At 43.7% G+C, this 19876-nt stretch overlaps 1 protein-coding gene across 12 annotated transcripts in view; it reads left to right on the plus strand.

The window, feature by feature from the left end:
* Positions 1-19876, plus strand: part of CTNND2 (catenin delta 2) — a 3222299-nt gene that overhangs the window by 1413836 nt on the left and 1788587 nt on the right. For all 12 annotated transcript variants that reach the window (XM_085606754.1, XM_085606755.1, XM_085606763.1 and 9 more), the window contains 2 exons: positions 16680-16714; positions 17218-17334. In XM_085606754.1, the coding sequence (XP_085462880.1) occupies positions 16680-16714; positions 17218-17334 (152 nt within the window). The remainder of the gene's footprint in view (positions 1-16679; positions 16715-17217; positions 17335-19876) is intronic.

Raw genomic sequence — 19876 nt, forward strand, 5'->3', positions numbered from 1 at the left:
GCCGAGAAGAAGACAGAGAATCCAGAAACTCCAGAAGACGGAAAAAAGACAAGCCCCTCCGCACAGACTGCCTTTGGAGTAAGCCAAAAAGCCGGAGAACCACAAAAGGCAGGTAACGGACCAAGGCAGTTGCGAAGCATCAAGGCACCAAAGCCCGGTCCAGAAAGACCTCCTACCAGACACCGCCGCCCCAGCAGCCGAGGAGAGGACCCTGAGGGCAACAAAACACAGCAGACAGAAACTGAGCCAAGACCTCCATCTACGCCAAGATAGGAGTGAGATCCCCCTAATCCCGAAGACAAACAGGTACCCAAATCCCTAGAATGGACCTGCGAAGCAGAGGCTGAGGAAGTGCAAGCATGAACCCTAAAATGAGAAGCAGCAGAAGAACGCATGAGAGCAGACTCCTCCGAGACAAAGATGAAGAAAAAGACTTGGAGGTCAAGATTTATAGACCCCAGAAACTAGAGGAAAATGAGTATCAAACACCATCAAGTGATACCGCTTCCCCAGAACAAAAGGAATCCCTTGCATGTCGACATCAAACCATGCGACAGCCAGAACCTACTAGACGACATAATGAGAAGGCAGGTCAAGCATCACCGAGGAACAATACAGGGCGTCACCCCTCTGCAGACAATGAAGCAGGCATAAAGCCGAGAACCTCACGAAATGGACCAACATGACCAAAAAAACCTTTTACCAGATATACCCCCCAGCAGGGCAAATGACCACGTACTCCCACCCTACGGAGAGCAGAAGGCTCAAGCAGCGCAGCCCGCATGGGAATGCATCACAGCAGAATGAACCAAATCCTGCAGGCTAGACCTGGAAATCAGCAACAGGTCAACCACCTGCAGCTTCTAAAACATGATGATGCATAAACAAAGATCCTGCAGGCACTGGAGCAGGAACCTCAACACCCCTGGCCACATGCAGCAGTATCAGGAAGCCACAGCACACACCAGTAGGTGCCCAGCAAGTCCCCTAAAAAATTGCCCCCAAACAACCAAGTCATAGCAACATGAGACCTGGGAAAGAAAAAGGGACAGCCCTGCAGTCTTCCCCACAGCCACAGAACAAACATTATGGCCACAGGAGCCAGATGCTGCTAGAAGACCCCAGCACCGGAACGACCCGAGGCCTGAACGCAAAAGTGGTATTTTCAAACACAGAATGTAAAAATCACCTTCACTAAAAGATGCATCTTCAGATTCTGAGTTCAGGCATACTAAATGTTATTTTTCTACCTAGTTCCTAGGCCCAGTTATATTTATAAGATGTTATAAACAAACTCCCCATTCTGTCCTATGGGAACAGGTAGCCTTGCAATAGTAAAAAACAAAATTGGCAGGAATTCACTATCAGAACATCCCACACACACCAGGGCATGTCCTATCTATACACTGCACCCTGCCCACAGGGGTACCTTGAGCCTGCCTTAGGTATGACTGACATACAAGAAAAGAGAAAGTTAGGGCCTGGCAAGTGGGAACACTTGCCAAGTCTACCCACTTGCCAAGTCGACATGGCAGTCCTACACTGCACACAGGCTCTGCAATGGCAGGCAAGATATACATTTACAGGCTGTTTGTGTGGGTGGCACAATCCAGGGCTGCAGCCCACTAACAGCACGTGATTTACAGGCCCTGGCACACACAGTGCACTTTACTAGGGATCGACACGTAAAACAAATATGCCAATCATGGACACACCAATCCATAACACAATTTACAACAGGAGCACTTGCACTTTAACACTGATCAGCAGTGAGAAAGTGCGCAGAGACACTTAGCCAGCAAAAACAGAGTCAAAACCGAGAGGTCAGAAAGCAAAAACTCAGGGTGAACACACCAAAAGATGCCGAGTCTAACAAGCACATTCTTGCAATAAAGAAAATATTAAAACATAACCATCACACCAGCCTGCAAAGGCCACATTAATAATATTTTTACTAGCCTTAGCAACTCAATCAGGTGGGAGGAGAAGGCAGAGGAAAGACCTACTGAAGTGGACACGTTGCCTATTACCCTGGAGGAATTTGTTCCGCTTACAGTACAAAATACCCTGGATTTGCTCACCAAAGCTAATTCAGGTTCCCCCCTTGACCCCTGCCCACTAAGGATTACTAAACTAGCATCGGGGCCGATAGCCAACCTTCTCACACCTATCTTTAATGGGATGTTCCAAGAAGCAATCTTTCCTAATATTTGGAAGATCGCTTCTATTCTCCCCCTGTTGAAGAAACCGAGTTTAGATGCAGCGGACCCTAACAATTTCCGCCCTATTTCCCGGCTTCCTCTCCCGGCGAAACTAGTGGAAAAGGCAATGAACATACAGCTCACAGCATTCATAAAGTCATCATCTTTGCTGGATGTATCCCAGCATGGGTTTAGGGAGGGTCACAGCACCGAATCCGCTTTGATCGCGGCAACAGATCAGATCAGGTTAGCAGTTGACCAAGGCGGCAGAGCAGCCTTGGTCCTGCTGGATCTATCTGCCGCGTTCGATACGGTCCATCACGGATTGTTGATGGACCGGCTGAGGAAAGGAGGTGTTCGGCAAAAAGCATGGAAATTGCTGAACTCCTTTCTCTCAGAGCGGAGTCAAACAGTGGCATTGGGGAATTTTACATCTCGTCCTTTCCCCCTGCCCTGTGGGGTACCACAAGGGTCCTCACTAAGTCCAACACTTTTTAATGTCTTCGTTGCCTCCCTGGCTCCCATCATTAGATCTTATGGGTTTAGTGTCACGTCATACGCCGATGACACTCAGATCGTCGTGTCTCTATACCCTGGAAGTGATGTGGGAATGGATGTCAATTTCCAGGCCTGCATGTTGGAGGTGGCCCGGTGGATGGCCAGCAACTGCCTCAGGCTAAATTCTACTAAAACTGAGGTAATGCTGTTTGGAAATAATCCCAGCTTTTGGACTCCTACCTGGTGGCCTCAGGAACTAGGAGCCTGTCCCAGCCCAGTAAGTACTGTAAAAAACCTCGGGATGGTGCTGGATGACAAACTCACTATGACATTACAGATTAAGGCAGTAGCATCTAAAACAGGCTTTATTCTAAGAATGTTGAGAAAGATCCTGTTTTTGCTTCCTCCCGAAAGTCGACAAACGGTGGTCACCGCTCTTGTGTCCTCCAGACTCGACTATTGCAACAGCCTTTATCTGAATATTCAGGAGAATCTGATGCATAGACTGCAGCTATTACAAAATGCGGCTGCCAGATTACTTACGGGTATTCCAAAGTTCTCCCCGATTTCCAAGGCTATCCATGACTTGCATTGGTTGCCTATCCACAAGAGAGTTCAGTTTAAATCCTTGTGTTTGGTGTTTAAGGCCTTGAAGGGTGAAGGCGCAGGTTACCTGACTAAGCATCTTACTAGGTATGTCCCTGTCCGGCACCTTCGTTCAGCAGAGGCCGGACTTGTCACCATTCCTACCATAAAAAAAGTCCGTTGGGGAGGACGCAGGTTCTCTTATGGGGCTGCCAAGCTCTGGAACAAACTACCTCCCCATTTGAGACTTATGGAGAATCTACTCCAGTTTAGGAAAGCTCTAAAAACTTGGTTGTTTCAATAACTACGCCAGCTTAGAATTCAGGATTTGTGGACAGCGCCAGGACACCTACTTGGTAATCGCGCGCTTTGTAAAACACCATAACATAACATAACATAACATCTATTGTCTTTGCCAATGCTTTCTTTATATAGAAAGTAGCACTTAGTGTATACCAGTATAGTGCTCAATGTATCTTACTAGAGGCTTTTTTAGATAGTTGCTTGCCCTAGATTGGTTTACTCAATGGATAGCCAAAAATGGAAGTGCTTCCTTTTTGTTGATGACACATAGTAATACATACAAAGTATTGCAGGCAAAATCATTGAGCTCAAGCAATGTAGCTTTGCATGTATTTGTAAACTCTAAAAACATTTCAAGTTTATGAACAAATAAACTTGTGGAACATGGCTATTGGAAGGTAAAGGGAAGTTATACTGATATACTATGGACTTTGAATCAATTTAAACTAAACATAATACTAAATTTAACTATCTCCATGCTCGCAATACCGAATAGCATAATTATTTCAAGTGAATTCATACACATTTTAACTGTTCCTTTGTAACTTGGAGAGACCAGATGATCCACAGTGAAAATTATAGTAGTCAATAAATAAAAGGAGGATGAATCTAGTCATGATGCTTCATTCCTCGTCGGTATGCAAACACTATTGAGCAAGGAACATGCTCACAGAATAAATAAACATTGATCTCATACTTGTAGCGCATACTGATACTAAGTACAAAATAGAGCTGTACTTGAATGCCTATTAGAAATGGACAGTATCAAGCCTTTTGCCCAACCTGGCATTAATGCTGGCGAAGCGCCTGATAACACAGCGGTGGAAATCCCGCACGCCACCGAGTGTGGAGGCTTGGAAAGAAGAGGTGTTGAGGTGGACGGTGGCGGAACGCGAGGCGCTGTACCGGGAAGAGAGTCGGGGGCTACGCAAACGACCGATCTCCCTGGAATGGGCGCATCTGACCGAATTATTCAAGGGCGAGATGGAGGAGGAGGAGGGAGTAGGGGAGGCCATGGAGGCTGTGGTGGCTGCCCCCCGCATAAGCAGTAGTACCGGTAGATGGAGGTGGGTCGTTATGGCCGAGGGTGTGGATCTGACTCCTGGTTATGGGATGTGTGATGTTTCGTGTGAATGTGTCCGTTTTCTGATGGGGGGTGATTGCCGTGGGGGCTGGCCCCCCACGCCCCCCCCCACAAATTGGAGGGGGATCTTGCCTGCCCATTTGGTTCCCCCCTTTCGGGCTGCATGGACCGGCCTCTTTCCTTCCCCTACCGGGGGCTGGGGGGGGGGATTGGCCTCTGCGCTGGCCCGCTCTTCCCCTTCCTCCTTCCCCCCCCCCCCCCCGGGATATGCTCTGAGTCCCCCCCCCCCCCCCCCCGACTAAGATTGTTTTCTTTGTGGCATAGTTGGGTATGGAGGGTGGGTTCCGGGTGGGAGGTGGGGGTAATGGGTCAGTTGAGCGGACAACGCTCCCCTTGGGCACAATAGGTTGGAGGCTAGGAATGTAATGCACAACACTGTGATGAACTGGTGGCCTCCTTAGTTGTATTGAGACATTCTTAATAAGCTTCGTAGACAACACCACAATTGGCACAGATGGCGCACAATGCCTGAATTGTATCCTGAGCTCTCTGTATAACTAAAATGCTCAATGTAATGTGTACTATGATGTACCCACTTGAAAACCCCAATAAAGTTGTTTAAAAAAAAAATCAAGCCTTTTGCCCCCTTTCTATGTTGTATTCTCTCAGCAGATCTCCTGGTGACCTTATCTCAGGCAAACTCATTTTCTCCTAAATTTTGGGCTTGCGTACAGAGGCGTCTTTTTGTGGATGATTTAATTCTGATAAGCAGACCCCCTATTGTCTCGAAAGAAAAATAAATGTACTGCAGTCTCGCTGTGAATACAATAAATTGATTATTATGGCAGGACAGCAATAATGTGCTTAGGAAAGATCATGCTCCTTTTTTAGGTTGTGCCGAAGCAGCGCATGCGCTGCTCTGCGAGGCATGCTGTATTCAGGTTTGGACTTGAAGCTCTGCCCATTTTCCACCTATCTTTTCAATTGGTTCCTGTTACTGTCCTTCTTAAATCGTTGCTTTTAATTCATGAATAGGCTTAGTAGTCCCTCCTTAGTTCCGCCTTGTATACATTTGTAACCTGCCATGAGGACTGAACTATTTACTTGTGTTGTTACACGGTCTGTTTTATCTACAGTCTGTGAGTACTATTTTCTTTAATGTCTTTAATCAGGCTGCTGTTGCAAGCACAGCAGGCTTTCCCTAACCCACCCTGTTTTCATGACAGCGCAGCGACTGTTTATGGACTCTGTGCTTTACCTTTGAAAAATGCTCCCAGCACAGCTGCACTGCTACATGTGCTATGCTGCTTAACAAATGCTTTTTTTTAAAAAGTGCCTTATACTGCACTTTCACTTTAATGGCAGACACACACCTTTCTTTAGACGTGGGTCGTCTAAAGAAAGGGGCTTGGCCGCCATTAAAGTGAAAGCACGGCATGGGGCACTCTTACAAACGAGCATTTGTGATGCAATAGATCTCGCATTTGCGAGAGTTTAAGCCATTGGCATTCTAAATGACAATGACTTTTATTTGTTTTAAAATCCAAAACATAAATAAAAGGCATTTTAACCCCTTCAGTGCCCCGCCCTTTCCCCCTCCTGTGCCGGGCGTTGTATTAGCGGGCGGGGTCCATGACGAGATAGTCTCGTCATGGGCACAGCGCAACCGCGCTCCATGACGAGACTATCTCGTCATGGGCATAGAAGAGGTTAATTTACAATGCCAATAGCTGAACCTCATGCAAATGTGAGACCTATTGCATTGTGAATGCTTGTTCCTCGTGGCTTTCTGGAACCTGATTGGAGATTGTGAAGGAGTATCAATATTTAGGGATAGCATTTACTCCCGATCTGTCCTGTGACAGCCACTGGTGTAAAATTAAATCTAAAGCTCTTTGTATGGCAGTAGCCTCAATTTGATTACAACATTACTTTAGGGCTTGTCTCTAACTCCTCTCTTGAAACAAGTAGCTGGGAATATTGGCCCAATGTGTTTATAGGGATGTGAACTTTTGATATCAGAGAGAAATAAATCTTATTTGAAAGTTGAAAGTGAACATTTTAAGATTTTTAGTGCTCCCTATTTCTGCTATGATAAATGCTATCACTTGAATTAGGTCTCATTGATATCAGCAAAATGCTGCTCTTAGAAATGTACTGCCAACTTGATGAAACTTGATGTTGGATAGCTGTCAAAAAGTTGTGTAACTTCGAAACGCCTCCATTATTGTGTAGCTTGAAAAATAAATTAACAATTTTGCCTGAATGGTTTCCGTTCCTACTCAAGTTTTCTGGTGCAATCAGGAAAAACTTGTTGGCAATGGTGACATTGGTGAAAGTCAAAGAGTTGTTTATGCTTACTCATGATCAAGACAGTCATTTGATTTGACAAGATGGTGTTTGAATCGGTAGAGTTATAGTAAGTATTTTGAGTTATTTCTATATCTGTTAAGGCGAGATAAAGTTCTTAAATGAGACTAAAAATAAGTCCTTGGTGGAGTGTGAAGGGATTCTTAACAGTGAGGGCAAATAGGACATGTATTTTTTCACTGAATAGATTTTTTTCCTGTGACTCATTTAATATTTGTAATTATTTTTTACCTGTTCACCAGTTTTATTTACATACTATCTTTCTAAATATGGTTCATGTCGCATTCTTTAGCAATGGTTTTGCTGGGCGAAATTGAATATTTTGATTTGGTTTGCATACTGAGAAATAGTTTAACTGCTATTGGAAAAACTTTTCGAACTTTTAAAATTATATTAGTCTATATGTCTTAGCAGCTGTACTCTAGGAGACTAAATAAATGATAAATCTTGAACCCCTAAACGCCAATGCTCTGATCTAGGTCATCCTGTTTACCAGACTAAAACCTTAAGGCATCATTTGTCTGTTGGGTTCTGACATTTCAATTTGAAAAAACATACTTGTCAGTAGGATGATCCTTTCATCCCTCGTTTGGCCCGCATTGTTACAGTCATGTACTGAATGGTGATGAGGTACAATTTTAATTGGAGAATACAGATTATTGAAAGAATCAACTGTAAAAATCAAAAATGTATTTGAAATAGATGTTAAAAAGTACACTAGTCACATAAAAGGACCTATATTTCGTGTAAAAGGAAAAGTACGGAATTATGCTTAAATACCAAAAGAAAAAGTATTAATGCATGTGTGTTCTAGTCATTGTTTATAGAAAACATATTTTGCAGTTGAACTTACACAGGAAAGCATTCTTTTAAGTTTGTAATTTTCATCTTGCACATGAAATTTTTTAGAATGTTCATTTGTGGAATCTTGGCAGAAAGACGGTGATGGACGAGAGCCTTGTGGGTACCCTGGGCGACTCCAGTAAGCCATTGGCTGCAAGGGTTTTAAATTGTTCTTCTGTAGCAAGGGGAAGCCCTACTAGTTTCTGAACGTCCTAAATCACATCTCCACAACCAAATGGAAAGTGGATCCTAATTAACAGACCACAAAAGAGAGGCAGACACTGATGTGCAACAATGGAGCGGATACATCTACTGACTTTTACGGGTGGTTCAATTTCAAATCCTAAACACCGTGCTGAAGTCAATGTCAGTGATTTAGAAAGATTTTGCAGATGTAAGTCAGCCTTACAAATTGAAAAAGAATAACTGCTGCCTGTATACTTTTCACCTAAGTCACAACGTGTGGCACACACACACATTGTTGCCATCTTTGCACACTTTCTAGGTGCCCTCTTCCATATCTAGGCACATGTAGTTTTGAAGTTAGTTTGATAGTGGGCATGTGAGGGGGTGGAGTGGTCTTAAAATTCGAATGCAAATATTGTGTACGTCTAAAACGTGATTTGATGACTGTTCACAAACATTTTGAATGCATTTACTTTTTGATTTTTTTTTTTACAGCTGTACCCTGTCATTCTGAGACACACACACACAAACGCATGCACACACACATATATTGACCCCTACCCCTTCGTTAGTTGTGCGTATTTTGCACTTTCTCAAAAGTGTTCCCGCCATTGACCCTGAAACATTCAGGTGTGAGTTAGATGTGAAATTAAGAGTTGGAAATGCTTGCGTTGTCCTATTCTGATAAATAGCAGAAGTAAAGACGAACGTAAGTTTTACTACAGGTTAAGGTGACAAATGCCCACGTTAATAACCAGCCAGGAAGGGTTGGACTGGACAGAAAATAGGCCTGAATACCAAAACAAACGTGTCCCTCAGTGGCGAATTGGATGGCTAAAAAAAGCTGTCAATGTTTGCAAATTGGGACAGTGTTGAGAGTGTAAAGACACACTGTATATGTGTTTTGCAAGGTATGGAAAACTGCTTGCATTTGTGATTGCTGCCAGGGCCGGACTGGGAACCAAAACAGGCCCTGGCAAAGTGCTCCGCCGGCCCCCGGGGCTTGGGGGTACCGCCGAGCTCTTTGCCAGGGCCGATTTTCGATTTTCGGGCCACCTGTGCGGCGCACCCCGCTACGGCCAGTCCGGCCCTGATTGCTGCAGGAAAAGTGTGTGTCAATATCCGGGAAATCAATAGTAGAAAGCAGCCATGCAGACCATACAACCCACCCACAAACAGGCAAAAAACGGCCCAAATTATTTTTTTTAAGTGGCTTTTCAAAAACTCTCGGCAGTGTATGTAAATAGGGTTAACGGAACATGGGTATGTTGGCATTCTTTGTGAATGTTATAAACTCACTACTATTGAATACATTGTAAATCTCTTTTCTCCCCTCTTCATGCCACATCACTCCATGCACTCCCTCTCCTTCCTTTCGGCAGAATGGAATAGCAGCCAGTCTAACAGAATGTCAAAAGCAGCCCAAACCAAAACCAACTCACAATGCTGATTTGGATGTTTTCCCACATAAAGACACAAGTCGCTATTTCCCTTGTATTAGTAGTATGAACCGTAACTACAGTGTCACCCCGGTTCAGACGAGGACAAAAAATAGACTTTGGCATCGAAATAAAAGTGTCCCACATTAGTGAAGCATGTGTAAAAAAGAAGTAATAATATCAGGGAAATCAACATTAAAAACCGGCCGACCTGGCCATAAAACCGGCACAAAACTACTACAATGCCAGTCCATACACTAATCTGTCAGACCAGTCCATTGGGCAATATCAGATTGTCCTATAGGCCAGTCCGGACCTGAGTATCCCTATCAATGACACTACGTGCACGTGTTGTGTGTGCACATTGAATGTGTTTTTGTGTGCAAGGTTTGTATGTTGGTGTGCAAGGTTGGTGTGCAAGAGATTGACATATATGTGAAAAAAATAGGCAGAGGAGATGGGGAAATAGAGGGAAAGCGAAATATTAAGTGACATAAATGCTGTAGTTTTTAGCAAAAATGTTTTATCTGATGAGCCATGTTTTTGTTCATGCACTGCTGTGTTATAGTGTGAAATTGAGTTAAGAACAGATTATAAATCTGCTCATAACTAAAACTGACACGATGTGATCCTTGGAAATCTATAATTCCCAAAGTAAAATCAACAAAGCAAATCAATATTGGCACTGCAGGAAAAGCACAGAAAAATGAAATCGCACAAAGCTCAGTGCTTATAGAAAATGACACCCTTTGGAACGGGTGTTCAACGCGGTGGCTCAATAGATTAAGTGATTAAAATGATTTGAACCAAACACGAACACATTTCCATTTCAAGGACTTCAATCTGTGTTTGTAGAAAGCTACAAGGAGGCATAACCACTCTCCCCCGTGTATAAATCAGCACCTTCCTGCTGTACTGTAAAAAGTGAAGGCCGAAGTCTCTCTCCGAACCGTAAACACCGCTGCTGGAGAATAGAGCCAGCCTGGGTAGATTGTCCACCGCAAGTTTGAATTTGGAGACCTGTTATTCAAGAGCCTGATTTGCGACGGGGTAAACGGCTGATGTCCTGCCCTCCCTTGCTCACCTCGGAGTCCCGCTGCTGCTTTGCTGTGTCCAACCCTGCCGTTGCTGTTGCCGCTGTGTCATCTTGCGGCCCCGGCCAGAGGAGACTACAGCTCCCAGGCGCCCTAGCGCCCCACCGACGTCACACAAGCGCCCGGAGGCGCTCAAAAGAACGCAGCTCCCTCGGTGGAGCGGGAAGTTTGAATTTGGAGACCTGTTATTCAAGAGCCTGATTTGCGACGGGGTAAACGGCTGATGTCCTGCCCTCCCTTGCTCACCTCGGAGTCCCGCTGCTGCTTTGCTGTGTCCAACCCTGCCGTTGCTGTTGCCGCTGTGTCATCTTGCGGCCCCGGCCAGAGGAGACTACAGCTCCCAGGCGCCCTAGCGCCCCACCGACGTCACACAAGCGCCCGGAGGCGCTCAAAAGAACGCCGCTCTCTCCGCGTCGCGGGACGCGCGCGGGCGGGCGCCGGACGAAGCCCGGACTAAGGGCGGGCCGTCGGAGGCCGTCCGAGGTTGTACCAGGTTGGGTTGGGCCAGGGACTCTGCCCGAAACGTCCCCTATACCACCTACGTATACACACGCTGTGCGGACTATATAGGGTAACTATCATATTTATCAGCTTACTGTGCTCTAAGTGTACTGTTTACTGTGGCTGCTTTTTCTTTTTGGTCTTACTCATGCCTGGGAAAAAACAAAACCCAGCGATTAATACCTTAGACAACTATTTGATTCAAGTTGTGGCTAAAATTAATAACGACAGGAGATCCTCATTGGGACTGGACACATCTAATCAATCTCATATGGCTGAGAAAGAGTATGGGGACTCTCTGCCTCTACACAATAGTAGTTTATCCTGTGTGGCTCATGTCCCTCTGCCTGATACTGACCCTATTCTGCCTAGTGGTGTAGTCGCACTTACAGAAGCCAATAGCGATAGTGAAGAGGTATCAGTGATATCTACTAACATTGAGTCCCCTCCTTCTATAATTCCTGTACCAGCTCCAAGGGTCACTCGGGGTAAAAGCAAGGTCATCCAGAAAAGAGGGGGTTTAAGATCTGGCAGAAACAAAATTGTTACCCCTACAAGGAGAATATCTGTGGACGTGGAGGAGGAGGTTGATCTATTTAGCGAAGCTCAGGTTACCCTTTCTAATGCTCAATTTACTAAACTATGGAGTATGATGGATACAAAAATTAAAAGTATTGTCAAACCCCTGGTTAGTAAAATAGACAAATTAACCGCTGAGGTCAATAGACTAGGTGGTTTATTAGAGAAAACTTTGGCGAAGGTAGGGAATATGACTGATGTTGTTGTAGAGTCAACTACGAGCAATACAATTCCTGCTGAGAATAGGGGAACTGTCTCCAACCCTGTACCACTGCCTAATGTATCTAGTGGTGCCCTTGCTGATTTACCACTGGCGGCTACCACTAATGATTCTAATATGGGAAAAGGGTCTTCCGAACTTGTAGTTGAAGCCTCTCCATTAGTTTTAGTTCTTGCAAATGTACCCCCTTTGGCTTCTGGCGAGGTTGAATCTGCTCCTTCTCTATTTAACAAATCTTTATCATGGCTTACTAACAACATGATAATAACACCGTGGGGGAAGCAACAACTAGCTGTTGAACTCGCTAATGCCAGAAGAGTTGAATGGATTGGTAACAGCACCAAAAGGTTCAGAGGGGACTGTGTTATTTTAACCTTCACTGACCCGGAGGTTTTGTCAAATATTTTACCTAACATCTTGCCTCCACAGCGAAGGTCAACTTCAATTGTACCACTGACCCTGGACTTTTTTTACTCACGGAAAGGAAGAGGCACGAACCCTAATATTCTAAGAACTAAATGGAATGTTGTGACCAATAGGAGCTGTAACGATGTTAGATTTCGTGATTGGGGTCTATGTGTGGAAAATAGGTTTTCTGCTCTGTCAAACCTGAATGCTTGCGATTGACAACCATCTCTTTGTTCATCTGATTTATTATACACTGTTGAGCTGGGCCAAAGAGAAGGTTCCTGTTCTGTGGCTGTTATGCCGGAGGCCTTAGCTGGCTCAACATCTGATAATTTAACAAATAATGGGTCAATTGTCAATGTGATGAGCGTACTTATTCCTAGCCCCAATCCCGTAATGGCACACGATTTTGGAAATTTATTATCTTGGAATGTGGCCGGGCTAGGCTCAAAGCAGGGTTGTGGTGACTGGTCTAATTTTGTTAGCAATTTTGATGTTTGTATCTTTCAGGAAACATGGGCTTGTGACCCTGTTTTCGCTTTGGGGTACCTAAACTTTAGTGTCCCAGCCTCTAAGGGCCCTAAGGGGCGCCCGATGGGGGGTCTTACCATTTGGATTAAACAATCTCTAAAGGCCGTTGCTAAAAACATAGAGACCGGGCAGAAAGATATCCAACTCATTAGATTCAAGTGTGATTTATCCGTATCCATCGATATATAATATCTATGTCAGAGGTGGAAATGTGGGAAAATCTGAGGTTCTTCTTGCCCTGTATAATCTCCTCGAGACTCACTCAGATGGTAAAAACATAATAATTGCTGGGGATTTAAACCGTACGTTTGAACCTCTTGATACAGGTGAAGCCTTTTTAGGCGCAGAGGAAGACAAACAATGGGATATCCCCCCAATAGATACCATCCCAGTAACTCGCTGGACAGAGGATATTTTGGGTTTGAATGCAATGTGCCTTGAACAAGGATTAAGAGCTCTAAATGGGAGGACAAAGTCAGACAGGGTACCAGCTATGACTTTCGATAACGGGAGAAGCAAAAGTCGCATTGACTATATTATCTGTAGCTTTTCCCTTTGGCCTACTGTCAGAGATATGGTCGTGACAGAAATGCCAGAGAGTGACCACAATCCGTTATGTGTCACTCACAAATGGTGGCTGTCTGAATCTAGCGCCTCTACTTCTTCTGATGATCGTCTACCCCCGCTTATTGTACCAACGAATGATATGCGCAGGTTAAGATGGACTAGTGTTAGGACAGATCAGCAAGCTATCGATAACATAGGAGCTGCGACCGATAAGGCCATTATGGCCCTGGATGACGAGGCAGGGATCACCACAAGCAAAGTTAACATCATTGAAGTCCATGAGTCCCTTTTTCAAGAAATCAAACATTATTTTTTGAAACCAGTAAACCCTAAAGTGACTCGCATTCACAGAGTGGCCAAATGGTATAATCATGCTTGTAAGGTGGCACGAACTTCCCTAGGTGCTGCAATCAAGTGTAAAAACCTGTGGGCTATTCGCTCTGCAAGAAAGTTATATAAAACTTGTATTGCTGAAGCGAAAAAAGACTGGGATGAAGCCCATTGGGAAAAACTGAAGTGTGCTAGTGATCGAAAAGACTCCAGATTATTTTGGCATATTGTCAAATGGGGGCAAGAAAGGCCTGAAGAGGCTTGTAATAATCATGTCCCGCAGGAAGCCTGGGTAAACTTTTTTAGTGAACAATATGCTAATAGGGTTCAGATTGTAAACAACATTAGCCCTATTTATACAACTCCTGAGGACGATGCTTTCACGATGGCCGAAATTCTGTCGGCCCTCAAAACTGTACACAGAGGACGGGCTCCTGGCATTGATGGAGTTCCAGCGGACGTTTTCTTAAACGACACTGATAGGTGGTGCAAATATATTCACTTACTAATTAACCACATTGCGAGGGGAGCAGCTATCCCGGCTTCATGGAGGGGTGCTGTCATCATCCCTGTGTACAAAAAGGGTGATCGTTCCCAGCCTTGTAATTACCGCCCGATCAGCCTGATCGATACAGTACAAAAAATCGTTGGGCGAGTTATTGTTAATCGATTGCTCGATTGGGCTGAAGAATTTAATATACTATCTCCATTCCAGGCTGGGTTTCGTAAGGCCACTAGTACTGTGGATCAAGTTTTTCGGTTTCAGCTGATCCAGTGGAGGACTGTGGTGCTAGGTGGGGGCAGCCTTTATGCGGCATTTGTCGACTTGAGGGCTGCCTTCGACCTGGTTCCCAGGACGAAACTGTGGGAAGTGCTTGTGGCCTTGGGGGTCCCAGGAGTCCTGCTGACAATGATCATGAGATTACATGAAGGTACCTATGCTAAAATTCAATGGGGGGGATACGGTAAAGACACTGCCGATTTTCCTGTTGAGCGTGGGGTTCGGCAGGGGTGCTCAATGGCACCTACCTTGTTCACCCTTTTTATTAATGGCATAGTCTCCTGTATTCAATCACAGGCAGTTGATGCTCCTTCGCTTGCAGGTGTAAAAGTTCCGATTTTAATGTTTGCCGATGACACGTTAATTTTATCTAAAACTCCAAGTGGCTTGCAAAAAGCATTGGATATTTTTGATAAATTTTGTGGGGATCACGGTCTGGAGGTGAACGCATCTAAATCAAAACTCATGGTTTTTAATCCGTATCGTAATTTTAAATCTAATATTACCATGAGTGGTCGAACTCTTGAGGTCGTATCATCTTTCACATACCTGGGAATCCTTATTTCTAATGATAACAGGTGGAACCAGCATTTAATCATTGCAACTTTGAGGCACAAGCAACTGGCTGGAACTATCCTAAAGGAGCACAGGAAATCATTAACTAAACCGATTAAACCACCCCTGATCATATATGAGGCAAAAGCAATTGGGTCGGCATTATATGGGGCTGAGTTATGGGGGCATGATAACCTACAGGAGATGCAAATCTCAGAGAATAAATTCCTTAGGAAATTAACGGGTACACCCCAGAGTAGTCCGTTATTACCCCTGAGATATGAGCTCGGTAGGAAGAAAATCTCGGAAATGGCCAAACTACGGCCAATTTTATATTGGCGTAGGTTATGGACCACACCTGAGCTCATCCATTATGCATCCGGGTTCATTGACGTTGTTAGAGCAGATTGCTTTAACAAGATCAGATGGTTCAAATCATTAAAATTAACATTAATTGAACTAGGCCTGAATGGACTATGGTCCGACCCAGCAGGGGTATCATTCCCGTCCAAGGCAACCCTAAAAAATATTTTTGGGGATAATGTCTATAACAAAAGCCTCCTCAGTATTAATTGTGGGGTCATGACTGCTAGTTTTCTCGAGGTCAAATTGTACCCCATGTTTGAATTGTATTGGGACTATATATCCAAACCCTTGGATAGGAAATTGCTTTTTCAATTAAGGGCGGGCTCTCTTCCTCTTCGTTATCTAACATCTAAATGGAGGGAAGGAGGCCCTGCTACATGCCCAGTTTGTGGGGAAGGTAATGAAACACTTGGTCACTTCTTGTTTTCCTGCAAACTATACTCTACTCCAAGGCGTGTATGGTTGGCACCTATGAGTAGGAATTTGGGAACCAGGAGTAGTATGGTGGCTTTGCGCATAGTAAGATCAACTACTGTAACTTGGATTACAATCGCCACCGCCAAGTATTTGGGGTGGGCTTGGACAATCAGGCAGAGATTGCTAGTCCAGTGATTACTCTCTGCCTTGTTGAACAGAGACTGCTAGAGTATTGTCTATTCTCTGTGTGATGTATTTTTTCGTGTCATCGGGACCAAATAATTTTAAATGCTTCTTTTTAGAATAATGATTTTATATAATTATATTTAATTGTACCAATTACATTAATGAACGTTACATCTGCGAAATGTATGTCTAAGAGGTTCTGTCACTAGCACAAAGAATATATATATTGTATATAATTGCAGTACCTTCAGCTATGAATTGTATTATTGTGATGAATTTTAACTCTTCTTTGCAAATAATTTGTATTTCTTTCTTTATGAATTGTGCGCTTGTCAAAATGACATGTCAGATTTAATTGTTTTTTATTATATGTTTGTTTGTTTGCTTTTATGAGTAAATCTCGAATAAAGCACTTTTTGAATTGAATTGAATTGAATTGAATGCTGTGCAATGGTGGCCTGCAGTTTGGTTGCATTACAATTTACAATGCCTTATTTTCACAACTGATGCCACGTTTGCGTAATTGTTTTTAAATGATTCGGCCCCCGGTTAATTGAAACCTGCTGCTTTCGCCGTTGGACACGAGGACGGCTTAACAGCCCAACTAATCGATACTGTCTTTGTTTGCTTTACAGTTCAGCAGAGGAGCAGTTCCGCTGGCAAGGACAAGGTAATACACCTCAGCGAGCACCTCGGCTCCTTCCTGTGCTCTCCCGCGCCCTGGTCAGCCGCAGAGATGGGGTGCCGCGCGGACACCTGCAGGGGGAGGGGATGGGAGATGGCTGGGATTTTAGTGCAAGTCACCGCGCGTAGCTCAGGGTCAGCTTCATTTAGCGTTTTTCCGATAGCAGGGGATTTGTCGGCGGTGGCCTCTCGTGCCATTCTTTATCCATCGGCCACTTCCATTATCCCTGTTGAGGAGGGAAAGTAATTGGCGCTGGCACAAAAGCTGATAGAGCAGGGAAGTGAAATGTGTTTCTGATTGTGATCGGAGTGATGAATGCCGCTGTAATTTCCAAGAGGTGAAAGCTGATTTCTTTTTTCTTCTTGCTTATCTCTGCTAAATGTCAATCTACTTCCGCCATTGGCTAGGATTTTGTTTTTAATTGGTTCCATGTTTCCATTCGGCTTTCTTTAATACCTGCCATTTTTCTCTCCCTGCCTTTGGTACAGACGGCCAGAAGGATATTGAGGATGAGCTCGCGACGGGCCTGGAGCTGGTGGACTCGTGCATTCGGTCGCTGCAGGAGTCGGGTATTCTTGATCCACAGGACTATTCAAGCAGTGACAGTAAGTCTCCCAAAATGCGTTTCACGCTCTTTCTTCTCGTTGGATTGCTGCAGTTCTGTGCTGTACACATTGTCTGTCTGCCAGGGTTTAAGGAGTGCTCTCGCGGCATTATCAGAAGATATTGGGCCCTCCCAAGTTACAGCCGCAAGTGAGGCAGAGCACACCGTGCGCCTTGTAGTGAGCCAAACATCCGCCGGGTCTGCCTCGGGGCGTTACTTCATCACGTGATTCGAAGCAAGCGAACGTTATTCTGACAGCACTGATTGGCCAACACAGCCTGTAAATTACAGCCACTATGTAGGTTCCAGTTCACACCAAGAAGGATAGAGCAGGAGGACGTAGTTGGGTTTCTAAGTCTTTATTAAGACGAAAGTAACAGAGACGCCATCCAGCACCCAAGACTGTCAACTGGCAACTGACAAGTTCAGTCTCTCTAGGCAACCCCCAGATTCCACATTTCAAGAATGGTGAACTTGTAACTAAGGGCAACACCCCCGTAACTAAACCAAGACCCTACACACTGCTTATGGGTGAATGCCCTTTTCTGTTGATGTCAAAGGCAGTTTATTTCATGGCCCAGAAATGACGGACCCAAGTAAAAGAAGAGGGTAGATAATGAGATGAAAAGGAAGTTTCAGAGGATCAAGTGGCAATAATGCAATTGACAGCCTTAACCTTTGTGCTCATAGCATATGCCCACCTGGGGAGAGATAGCAGGACACATTACTCTGCTTCATAAGGACAGGGGCCTAGCACGCATGCCATATGTCCTTATTAAAAAAGGAAAACGGCCCCTTTAATCCTACATGGGTAGCAAAGGGTTGAAATAAGTAGGTGCAGTAGTCTCACAACCAATCCAAAGCACCTCCTGCACTAGTTGAAACTGTCCCCTCACAAGTGAGAGACAGGAAGGAGCTTCATTGTCTGGGTCATGTGATAAGACCACCCAAGAAGCCCCATTGAGCCGGCAAATAATTGTACATTGCCACAAACGAATGCTTCTTATTGGTTAAGCAGTGGACATCTTTGTTAACTGGATGTAGTAAAACTTGTATGTTTCAAGAGGAGTAGTGTTCACATGTAAATTATACAACAATTTGGATGCACACTTTCATTGCTCGGGTAGTTTTTGGGAGACCGCATTGCTCATATTTAGCTGTTAAATCCCTAACTGATAAAAGCAGATTATAGGTAAATAACTGAATGTTTTTTAATTCTGTACCTCCTGTCTTTTTTCTTGTAGAGTTAATTTAGCCGAGTTGTCTGTAAAACTTGAGTGTGATTAAATGCATCTGAAGTCCAATTAGCATTTAATATAGGCATTTTGCATTTTACTGTGCAGTATGTAGTGGGGTATTTGTGAAGCTCATGCATTTATCACACATACCAGTCAGTGTGAGTCTTATTACACTTTGCTACTGCACACATATTGTGAACATACTTTCCTTAATATGTAAAACAAATGATACTTAATAAATGAAGGGACCCAAAGTGTTACTTGGAAGTCCATCTCTGTTGCTGCCAAACATCTAGGGTGTCAAATAGCGAGGCTGTCTAGTTTTGATCCATCGTATCCCTCTTTTGCCACTGCTCTACACTTTCAAATGTTTTGGAAAGTTACACTTTTGTGCCTGGCTGTCCGACTCAAAAAACATTTACAAACATGGCTTACGTAGATTTGGGGTTTACTTAAATGAATGCAAGAGGTAGTATATTTTATACCTTTCAAATCAAGCCTAGTCGAGTCCGGTTCAAACCAATGTTTATATAGACCGTAGTCTATTAACATTTTTATAACAATTGTTTAAAATCAAAATAGCTAAAACATGAACCTTTTTCTAACTAACTCTCTAGAACATTCCTTTATGGTTCTGTTAAAATGCATAACATTGTAAAATTTCTATCTTTTTAAATATAATTTTAAAGGAGCGGTTCCAATGCCCATAATACATCTGAAAAGGTTATGTCAAATATTGTTTAGCCGATTCTTGAGATCAAATACCAGATTGTAAGAATACAGGTAGTAAAATATGAACACTTGTACATTTCCCTCCTATATTGCACAGATAATAGCCCTTATTTATTTGCAACTTCTTTTTATCCATATGGATCACATACAGAGGACTTAGGCGACTCCTAAATTTAAAAACTTCCTTGTGAGAAAGTGGATTATTAGTTGGGGTGTATGGTAGTCCACCACAAGTAATAATGTTATTATTCTTGTTAGGTCCTGTAAAGGTTTAAGTAATTTAAACCTGAGCTCCCCCGGTAGTTATGACACAGAGCAGACAGGCTTAACTTAAACAAATTAGAAAGCATTTAGAAGTTTCAAAATAGTTAAAAAGTCAAAAACACAATACAATAAAAATCCCACAACTATTTATAAAAATAGAGAATAATACAATGAACAACATAACACCAAAATGACAAAAATCCAAAAAGGGGAACAGAAAATACGAATTTTAAGTTTAAATGCAGATAGTGTCAAAAAGCATTAAGAAGCAATGCAGTCATCTGGTTGCGCTTGACCAGAACCTGAAGT

This window comes from Triturus cristatus, chromosome 5_2, assembly GCF_964204655.1.
Source record: "Triturus cristatus chromosome 5_2, aTriCri1.1, whole genome shotgun sequence".
Taxonomy (NCBI): domain Eukaryota; kingdom Metazoa; phylum Chordata; class Amphibia; order Caudata; family Salamandridae; genus Triturus; species Triturus cristatus.